The following is an 11146-nucleotide window of genomic DNA, read 5'->3' as shown; positions in this document are numbered from 1 at the left end:
ACACCATTAAATAGGATCCCGCAGGTACATCATATTTTTATGGTTCTAGATCCAACTGAGGGCCCTGAGGATACTTAAAAAGAGCTTTCTAACTCTAAACTAGACCCTTAGTTCCTAAGACTAGTCTCTTCTCTGTTTCATACTCTAAGTCTAATTACTAAATGAGTACTTCTAGCAAATATGCAAAAATAAATAAACAAAGAAAAACTACATTGAAATGAAGTGCTCTTTGGGGAATATGTGAACCATTGATGAAAAGGAAACATAGTCTACCATCTTTTTCATTTAACAGCATTTTAATATTTAATAGCAATAAATGGGGTAACATTACATCAGGAAATACTTTAAAAACACTAAAGTACTGGATTACAGCTTCATATGCTCATGTTTGGCCCCTGGAGAAGTAAGGCTTGACAGGATAATTGAAGGTGTCAGGAGGATACCTGTATATGAGGGAACTCTTGGCAACATTCATGAAACTTAAACATCCATCCTCACAATCAAGGAATACACCAACTCGGCCCAGTGGCTTCTCTATGTAGTGTTGGAAAACTGGGCATGTGGTGAGGAGACTGTATTGATTATCCTCCTTCACACACACAAGAAGAAAGGCACCTTCACATTCATTCATTTGGTTTCTACTCCTTAACCAGGAATCCTTACAGACCCCCACAGCCCAATCCCAAGAGTCCTTCAATTCCAGCTCCCAGTAATATTTCCCTGAGATGAAGCTCTGTGATCCCCAGGAAGCCAAGCAGGATCCAGCAGAATTCACAGATGTATCCTTATGGTGAGGTCTGAAGATGAATCTTCTCATAACATTAAATAGGTTCATCTTGTAATAGAGTACAATTATATTTTCAAAGAAGATGTGCACTGTTGGAAGAGTCAATATTTTAGTTAAACTGACTGTTTATATTTCTCAGTTGAGAAAGTTCCATAGAGTCTTCTTGGATTTAAAAAGAGAAGGCTAAGACTTGAGGTTAAGTATTGCTCAAATACATCAAAATAAAGGATTTCCACAAGAAACAGAATGTTAGATGCTGTAGAGGAGGGAGCCTTTTTTAATCTATGGAGTTAAATCCAGAATAAGAAATTAATTGCTGCTGAGCGGTGGTGGTGCACGCCTTTAATCCCAGCACTCAAGGGGCAAAACCAGACAGATCTCTGTGAGTTTGAGGCCAGCCTGGGCTACAGAGTGAGTTCCAGGAAAGGCGAAAAGCTATACAGAGAAACCTGGTCTCAAAAAAAAAACCAAACCAAAACAAAACAAAAACAAAGAAAAAAATTAATTGCTAAAGAGTTTACAGGAAAATAATCAAATATCTCCATTACTGAGTACACTAAAATTGAATTAGGCTGTCCTGAGTTACTTAACCATCCTTTATGTCTCAAGGAACAATTGATGCTCTCTTTCAGCCACTATATCATACAACATGATATTGGTATTCATTTATGTTTGTTTATTTGTAAGATGACCATGTGATTAAATAGGATTAGAATGTGACTTACCTAGTCATGTTTCTGTAAAGTTAAAATATTTTAATAATTGCAAAGGTTATCACATTATTGAGAGGGACCTCTGGTCATTTTATCAGTGGAGACACTCACCTTGGAAGTGCTTATAATTTTCAATCAGTCCAGTGATGGGTAGGGCATTGAGTTCTAGTTTCACAGCCTGGGGCATGCTCAGCTCCAATGACTCATTCCTGCAAGGAGAAGAAAATATTGATCTACCTGGTGCTAAAGATATCATCAGAGTGATTAGAAAAAACCTCACTCCAAGTACAGCCAAATGGCTCAGGGAATAAATAAATCCCTAATTACACAAGCCTGACAACTTGAGTTCAATCCTTGGAACCCTTGATGGAAGAAGAACACTGTCTCCTGAAAGTTGTCCTCTGACCTGCACATATGTGCAATGGCACAGGTGGATGCACACTCAAACACACATAAATATAACAAATCAAATTAAAAAATCCCAAACACATCATACACAAAAAATTGAGTATTTTCTATGTGAAAGTTATCTGCACATTGCTAAGGCAGATTGGTCTATTTTATAGCATATTTCAGGGTATCCTGGTTTGCACTGATGGCTAAACTCACCTTCTGATTATGTCATCCAAAACCTGCAAACAAAAAAGAAAAACTCAGATTTCTGAAGAAATGGCATACAATATTTGTTTATAAAGTTCTCATAAATGTGAGTCACCATCACACCTATCTATCCTGGTAAATTATATTTATGTCTCAGGATAACGCCAATGAATCAGATTGACAGAATTTGAATTCTTGATGAAATCAGATGAAAGTAAAATTTGAGAAGGACATAGGTGTTGATTGTGCATTGCTTTTGAACCCCCACCTGTCTGCAAAGGTAACTTTCCCTGAGCTTGCATGGTTAGAGGCCTGAGAATTACTGTGAGTGGGAGGCTATCATGCATCACCAAGTAGGATTCTTCCTCAAAATACCAATCTCCTAAAGAACTCTGAAAAACACAACTGCTGTGGGATGTTCTGTATGGCAAATGTGTTGCTAATTAGTCAATAAATAAAACACTGATTGTCCATTGGCTAGGCAGGAAGTGTAGGCAGGACAAGGAGGAGAATAAAGCTGGGAAGTGGAAGGCTGAGTCAGAGAGACACTGCCAGGATGTGAAGATGGCGGTAAGCCACGAGCCACGAGGCAAGGTATAGATGAATGGAAATGGATTAATTTAAGCTGTAAGAACAGTTAGCAAGAAGCCTGCCAAGGCCATACAGTTTGTAAGCAATATAAGTCTCTGTGTTTACTTGGTTGGGTCTGAGTGGCTGTGGGACTGGCGGGTGATAGAGATTTGTCCTGACTGTGGGCCAGGCAGGAAAACTCTAGCTACACACAACTTTAAAACAGAAGAAATTAAGTAATAGCTTTCTTTACAATTGTGTATAATATTCAAGTAGAAGTAAAAATATTGAATTTGGGCTTTCAGAGAAGCAAGGTACAAAAGCAAAAATTTAGTATGTATTCTTTGGGGAATTTACTACAACAATTTCAAAAAGCTTGTTCTTTCAAGATTATTGCAGAATTTAGTTTCTCCAGATTATTGCTGAAATGAATCCCCCTAACATAAATGCAGGGAATACTGAAAGCTGTCTTAGAATAACAAACACCAAGTGGGCCTAGAACAAAAAAGCCTTTTCCTGCACTCCTCCATGCTCACCTGCAGCAGGACCACATATGGCTCCTGGGACATTGCCATCAGCTCCTGATATGTTTCTCTTAGTTCTTTGCTCTTTTGGATCATCATGGCTTCACTTGTCCTGAGTTTCTCTAAAACACGTTGGCCTTCATTTCTCATAGACTCAATATGTTTCTCTTCCTCTTCACAGAAGAGTGGATGTAGCTTTCTATACTCTGTCCTGATCATTTCTTCCCGGAGAGTCAAGTAGTCCTGAAGAAAAAGGAACATTCTCAATCATTTTTGCAAAGCATTTTATCCTCTTTCATTCCATACTCCTATGCTTAAATTTCACAAATGACTTCTAGAACTCTGCTACATAGACTCTGATTGACTGTCTCCACATTTCAAAAAAATGTAAATTCCTTGGTTTCATTTATTTCTTCTTCATTAATTATACAGGCAAACAGATCCTAAGCATTTTCACCTATATTAGAGGTGCAGAACTGCCTGAAAAAAGGGTATTGATTGATAATTCATATGTTCACAAATATATGAAACTCTGCATGTAGTAATTAGAATTCATGGTGTAGTCATTGAGTCTAATGCAGTGTGCTGAACTGTCATCAATTCACTCATTAGTTTCAGGCTTTTCTGCCACAGCCAGACCATTCTTTCCATGTACAGTTATACTAATACTCAGAATTAGAGGCCAGCAAGACACCTTTTCCTAGTATTATATCCCATGTCTTATACTCAAATCTTGAATGATGAATTTGAAAAATACTTGCCTCGACCAGATTTTGGGCATGAATCTCATACTCACCATCCACAGAGTTGTCATTCTGTTCTCTGCCTTTAAATTCTCTTGATTTTCTAGGATCTTTTCCCATAAAGATGCCATTTGCTTTAGAAGTTGTTCCTGTAACAATAAATATCAACTTTTCATTAATAGTACTGATGGACAGACTCTTAGGCAATAAATACAACTGCTTTAGTGAGAGTAAAAGGATCACATTGCTCTTTCTTTTTTTTTACTTTTGGTAACTATGACTTTTACATTTCAGAACACAGAAATAGAAAATACAGCATACCCCTTTGTTCAGGTATAGTGATTAATAATTATGGCTAATGTCTGGATAATTTGCCTAAGACTGGGAATCCCAGATGCTTCTCTCTAGCTGAGTCCAATATACATTTTCTAATTTAGTCTCCAGACATAGACACTTTTAAAAGATAGGAATTTAGGCCGGCTGGTGGTGGCGCACGCCTTTAATCCCAGCACTCGGGAGGCAGAGCCAGGCGGATCTCTGTGAGTTAGAGGCCAGCCTGGGCTACCAAGTGGGTCCCAGGAAAGGCACAAAGCTACACAGAGAAACCCTGTCTTGAAACCCCCCCCCAAAAAAATGATAGGAATTTAGTATTGCAGTTTCCAGTGACGTGGGCATAATGTATCATAAAATACAAATGATCTTTACACTCATGGGTCTCCCAAGGGATGCTTATACTTATAGTCAACTTTTCTTAATTAGATGATAATAAAGTGCCACCATTCTGACAACAGTGCCTTTGTCATAATGAGGACCAGCATCTTCCTGGGGTTTGCTAAGCCTACCTATCTCCAGCTTTGAAGTTCTCTCAGCAGCATCACTTACCATTTGACTCTCAGCAGCTGCTTCAATGGGACAGTGTCTGTGTCCTCTGTGCTCATGGGAGTTAGAGCAGGGTTGACAGAGGAAGATCCTGTTCTCAGCACAGAAGATCTTCTTTGTCTCTTTGTGTGTCATACACTTATGCTCCTCAGAGCTCAGGTCCTTCATGAGGCTGGTTTGTCTGACAATGGACACCAGCTTCTTCAGAACAATGTTAGTTCTCAAGCCCTTCTTCTGAGATGGTTTCCTGCACATAGGGCATGGGACAGGAGGTTGGATGTCTTCCCAGGAAAGGTGGAGGCAGGCTCGACAGAAGCTGTGGCCACAGCTTACAGTGACTGGCTCTATAAGGCAGCTCAGGCAGATGAAGCAGGTGAGTTCTTTCTGGAAGGCTTGTGAGATGTTTGTTTCCATTTCTCTGAGGGAAGAAAAGCAGAATTACTATCATTGAACCCCAGGGAAGACAGAAACTTCACAAAAACTGATGCAAGTTATGATTTAATTCTGTGTATGGCAAGACAGACTTCATTTTTTGATGATCAAATAAAACTAGCCTAGGATTTTGGTTGCTAGTCTTCCTGACAACTTGTCCTGACAGAAATACAGACTGATTTGATGTTCTTCTCTGCCCTACCATATGCATATTTCTTGGAAACTCCAAATCAATTAGTACCTTGGTTCAAGGTCAGAAACATGCTCACTCAGTTCTTAGGAAAAAAATATACAATAGATTGATCAAAATCCTTCAAGTCCACATGTTGGTATTTCACTACAGACATAGTAGTGAAACAACTGTACATCTAAACAACTCCTTTTGTTGTCTATCAAGAAAACACTCCCTACTTCACATGGTCTCTAGTAAATGCTTTGCTTGATTTCTGATGTTAGTATCTTAGTGGTTCACATCCCACTGTCCCGCCCCTTGACACTTGAAGGCAACAATATTTACTTATGTTCTTTCTGCTGAAAATACCTAACAAGAATAAGAATTATGTAGGCTCATAATTCAAGGATATGTCTGTCCATCACTGTGGGGAAGAAATGGTGGCAGGAGTTTGAGGTAGCTGGTCTCATTGTATCCAAAATCAGCAAGCAGAAAGCAAGAAGCACTTGCTGCTCAGCTCCTGTTTCCTTTTTTCTTCAGTTTGAGACCTCAAATCATGGAATGGTCAAGTGATCTAATGAGCATTTAGTGTGGATCTTACCAACTGTAGTGAACCTTCCACAGATAATCCATCACAGACATTCCCAGAAGTTTCCAAGTCTTTCCCAAATCCCATCGAGTTGAATACTAGGGTACTCCCTGGTTTGTTAAACAAAGATAGAATTCCTGGGTTGAGTTTAAGGGATGAATCCTTGAAGCATAAATGAGGCTCTAATGACTACTGGAGACTTGGAGATCTAATCAACAGGTGCCTATTGCCCTTCTCTTTGAATATCTAAAGAATCTTGGTTTGATTGATGTAAATATCCTCCATATAACTTAAGCCTCCGGGGTTTGAAGCAAATGGAGTCAATGGCTTTAGCTGGTGGCCCTGTGTACATCAAAATAATACAAATTCTCATTGTCAAGATTAGATTAGAAAAGAGATGGAGACTCCAGTGCTGCCTTCCTTAACTTACTGGATGGCCCTCATTTGGTATTTTTTTCTGTATGTTAGGTACTTCATTCCAAAATTATTTATAAGAACACAGAAATAATGAAAATTGCACACAGAATTGAAAAATTGCACCAGATTTTAACCAGAATCTACTTTCCTGAATAGAATAGTATGATTAGTTTTCTGTAATTTAATCACATGTATATTTCCAACCTAGTAAATCAATAAATAGCAGTAATAGCCAGTTCTACCAAAATGGTAAACTACTATCAGGCATTATTTCACACTGTATTATCTTCCTATAGTTTACAATAGAAAAATAATAAAAATTTTCTTTTGTTTTATCTTGAATTTTCTTTTTTTGTTGTGTTTTTTTGTGGGTTTTTTTTGTTGTTGTTTGTTTGTTGTTTTTTGAGACAGGATTTCTCTGTGTAACTTTGGAGCCTTTCCTGGAGCTCACTCTGTAGCCCAGGTTGGCCTTGAATTCACAGAGATCTGTCTGGCTCTGCCTTTGGAGTGCTGTGATTAAAGGCATGTGCTACCACCGCCTGGCGATTTTCTACTTTTATATATAATATTTATAGAATGTATCTTTAAAAACTAGTAATTTGCAATCCAGTCAAAGCATTTAATTTTTATTTAATGTATATTTCACTTAATTTATAGGTGTTGCTCTTGCATCTGTGAGGTACATACAGAAATTCTCTAAAAATGTTTTTAGAGTTTAAAGAATGATCAAAATTGAATAGTACCATGTAAGTGCCTCTGAACATAAGACATCAGAGCCACAAAAGACTGCTTATGGATAAACTAAAATTAGCTATGACTGTTACATATAGTAGTTTTACAAAGACCGATGACCAAATGTGAGCATAATCTTTCTTGAAAAATTGCAAACTGTCATTGTTAAGCAGAAACCTTAGTTTGGTAATGAATTAATACTAGGAAATATCAAAAACTTCTCACCTGTAAATTGCACACTCACCCAAGGAATTGTCTCTGGCCTCAGCAGCATTTACTGGAGACACAACAATATTAGCTCAGCTGTGGGGTATGAACCTCAATGTGTGGAGTGGATAGATCTAGCAGTCTAGGAGCCAGAAGATATGGAGACTCACTCTGGTGTGGAGAAGAATGAACCTGGCTGGCCCCTAGAATGTCCTTATATACTCTCTAAAGACTATGCCCACTTCCTCCTATATTGCTTTTAATAATGCTTCCAATAGGTGAGCTCTTGTAAAATGCAGTATTCTGAATGGATGGAAGATTGAATTAAATCTGTGGTCAATCTTCACAAGCAATTCTCCACAACAAGATTTCCTGATTCACTGCTTAACTGGGTGTGGTGGTAGCTCACACCTTTAATCCTAGTGTCCTAGAGAATGGGCTGCTGAAGCAGGAAGAGTTTTAGTTCAAGGTCTGCCTAGGATATACAGTGAGAACTTTTCTAAAAAAAAAAAAAAGGAAGTAAATTTCCCACAATATTTTACTGTATCTAAATATTTTGCAGTGTGTTTATTCTTTGCTGTTAATAATTTAACAAATGATGTCATCAATCTCTGATTTTGAAAAATATCAACATTAAAAATTGTTAATAGTTCTTTGAGAATTTTGTACAACTTCTTTTGATCATATTCACCTCAACGGCAACTCCTTCCAGATCCATCCTCTTTCCCTACACACTCAACTCTCTGTTCTTTAACAAAACAAAAAATCCATTCCATATACATCATTCTATTTTAGTTCCAAGCGTGTATAGTGACATTAGAGTTCAAAGATTCCTAGCTCTCCAGCTATCTAGAGTTCAAATGAACCAGTCAGAGAACTGTATGAAAATTCAGATATGAAACGAGTCAGAACCCAAAACACATTTTTTCAGAAACTGGATTTCTCTCTGTGTGGCCTTGGCTTTCCTGGAATGAGCTCTTTAGATCGGGTTGGCCCTGAACTCCCAGAGATCTGCCTGTCTCTGCCTCTGAAAAGCTGGGATTAAAGGCGTGTGCCACCACCGCCACCAGGAGGAACCTGCAATATCTCAGTCAGGTACTGTTGATCGCTTTGCACCTGGATGCCGAGTTTTTAACTTTTATTTCTACTATGTTGTTAGTTGAAGTAAAATTACATCATTTTCTCCCTCTATTCTTTTTTACACTTCCTTTTTCTAGGCTGGCACCAGAAGGTGTGGCCAAAAATTAAGGTAGATCTCACACCCCAAAAGATCCAGATTAAGGTAGAACTGTCCACTTCAAATGATTCAATCAAGAAAAATCTCCCACAAGAATAATCACAGCTTCTTGAGTTTCAGTTAATTCTACATGTAGTCACAACCAAGAATAGTCATCATCAGGGCTGATCACTCTGTATTGTGTGAACAGTGAGTGAGCTCATCCCTGATAGAGGCTAATTCTAGGTGTGAGTCTCTTCAAAAATTTCCCACTTCCCTGTGGTAAGACACTTTGCACAGCATTGGTGCAGTGGGAAGGGGCTTGGACCTGCCTAGGCTCAGTGTGCTGGGCTCTGCTGACTCCCCATGGGAGACCTCGATTTGGAGGATGTGGGGATGCGGGGTGGCTTGGGAAAGAGGGCTTGGAGGGTGAGAAGAGGGAGGAGTGGGGTCTGTGGATAGCATGAGGAGTGAGTAGAAAATTTCTTAATAAAGAAAAAAAATTTCTACTTCCACATCCACATATTCATTGTTTTGTTCTGATTTATGCAGCCATTTCTAGGAGAGACTGTTTCACAGCACACTTCCTGGTATTCTGACTCTTACCATCTTTCTGACCCCTCTTCCACAATGTTTCTGGAACCACTGATGCAGAAGCTAGGATACAGATGTATCATGGGGGTTGGGATCCCCATGATCTGTTGATTTTTTCGTTTTCCCCAGTTATGATATTCTGTGAGTGTGTGACTTAGTGCTTCTTTCCTAAGTTCTTGTAAATAAGTACTACTAGGCTTTTTTCTTTTCTTTTACTACATTTAAAATCTAATGTTTTGTTTATTTTTGTAGTAAACCAAATCAGTGATAAATTAATGTTTGAGTGATCATGATAGGTCTAACTATTAAGGAGGGCTGGAGGGAAAAGCATTTTAATATTATTTATGTGTATATCAGTTTTTAGATTGAGTTGTGTTTAGAATTTAGAAAACATAAAAACCATAATGAGTATGTTAAGATAGATCCAAGGTATGTACAAAATGATGATGCAAAAGACATTAAAATGACTTATAACTTACCCATTAAATTCTGAATGAGGGAGCAGGGTTTGTCAATCTTGTGAGGATTTCCTACGTGGAGAGAATACACCCTGCTTTACCTTCTGCCTGAACAGGTGTGGATAATGGTGTGAGCTCCTAGATCAGTGAAGCCGTTGAGGGTTCTTGTGGTCTTTGGGGCCCTCCTACAGTCCTAAGCTGAGCTTCCATAAGAAAAGGGCTACATGAAAGGGACAAGTTGCCATAACAGCAGCATCTGACTCTACAGGAGCCTGTAGTTCATCAGGCCTTGCAAAACTGGGCTAAACCTCCTCCTGGGTGATGCTGGATAAGTTACAAACCTAAGCAGCCAAATATCAAAATATCAAAAAATGTGCCCTCCACATGGATACTAGAGTTATGACTCAGCGTCTAATTTGTGCAGACCTATGCACACAGCTGCTGAAATTATTCTGGGGCTGGACCCACTGATGTTGCCCATATGCAGTCAAGGTAGCAGGATGTACCCTGGCATATGGCACAGCCTCAAGTTCTGGCTATTTCTCCTTGATTCTGGAGATGTTAGGAAGGAAGTGAAGTTCATGGTAGGCAAAGCTGATGTTACCTGTCTTTCAATTCTTCAGAAGACATCCCTATGAGAAGGTCTAATGGTTCTGTCATTTCTATCTGTCACTTGCTCTCCATTACATCTATCTTCACACCCTGTGTTTCAATGTGTCTGTGCATGTGTGCTTATGTGTTACCATATTCATGTGTATCTATATCGCTATTCCTGTTCACTAGGAAATAGGCATTTCCTTTCCATAACTCAGTTTGCTCAACTCACAAGAGAATGTAAAAACCCCAGATTGTCAGCATCCTTTGAGAATCAAAAAGATAGACTGTGCTATTGACTTCTTAGCCATGTAGTCCTCCTCCTTGCCAGAAGTCCCTGTTCATCCACTTGACTGAGAGAAAGGTTCAGCACAAAGACTTATCCTGCCTTCTGAGGAACTCCTCCTGAGGATAACCTGAAATATACCACCTCCTCCCAAATAACTTTGTCTTCTGCTTTCTGACTCACAGAGTTGCCACTAGAAAATATCTTCCAAGTAGCATTAGGGCTCCATCATACACACTGCAGACCTACAGTTGTCTTAATATTAGAATCAATATTGGTTAGTCTATATCTAGGACTTAATGGGAGTGCATGCTCTATGTTAGCTGCCCAAGTAAGAAGAAGAATTCAGCCTCAACACAATCATTTTCTCTACTTACCATCCATATCATCCACTAGATTTTTATAAAAAAAAAAAAGTTAGAACACCTTCTTGACAGGAAAACTAAAAGTATTGAAATGGTCATACCTACTACCCCCAGGTTTACAATCAAGAAAGTCTGACTGTCTTCCTATTTTATCTGGATTCAATTGATTTATTATCTATTAAAACATCTTAGATAATGATTCTCATTTAATTGGTTGTGACACACTCTCACAGACAGCCTTGAATTCAACAATAGAAAGAAAGCCTGG

General features: G+C 38.7%; 1 protein-coding gene across 1 annotated transcript; it reads right to left on the bottom strand.

The window, feature by feature from the left end:
- Positions 1-382: 382 nt before the first annotated feature.
- LOC131915657 (tripartite motif-containing protein 43-like) lies at positions 383-5230 on the bottom strand. The gene is made up of 6 exons (XM_059269064.1): positions 4820-5230; positions 3991-4086; positions 3207-3437; positions 2110-2132; positions 1612-1709; positions 383-876 (listed from the first exon to the last, which is right to left on the bottom strand). Exons 1-6 carry the CDS (start codon positions 5228-5230, stop codon positions 383-385), a joined length of 1353 nt encoding a protein of 450 aa, XP_059125047.1.
- Between the last annotated feature and the right edge of the window lie 5916 nt (positions 5231-11146).

Source organism: Peromyscus eremicus, chromosome 7 (genome assembly GCF_949786415.1).
Source record: "Peromyscus eremicus chromosome 7, PerEre_H2_v1, whole genome shotgun sequence".
Taxonomy (NCBI): domain Eukaryota; kingdom Metazoa; phylum Chordata; class Mammalia; order Rodentia; family Cricetidae; genus Peromyscus; species Peromyscus eremicus.
This window is presented reverse-complemented; position numbering and strand designations above follow the sequence as displayed.

Coding starts and splice junctions, on each gene's coding strand:
- LOC131915657 (XM_059269064.1), bottom strand. CDS start 5,230: ATGGAAACAAACATCTCACAAGCCTTCCAGAAAGAACTCACCTGCTTC. Junction 3,438..3,990: donor GAATGACAACTCTGTGGATG/GTGAGTATGAGA, acceptor CTTTTTCTTCAG/GACTACTTGACTCTCCGGGA. Junction 1,710..2,109: donor TTGGATGACATAATCAGAAG/GTGAGTTTAGCC, acceptor TTCTCCTTGCAG/GAATGAGTCATTGGAGCTGA.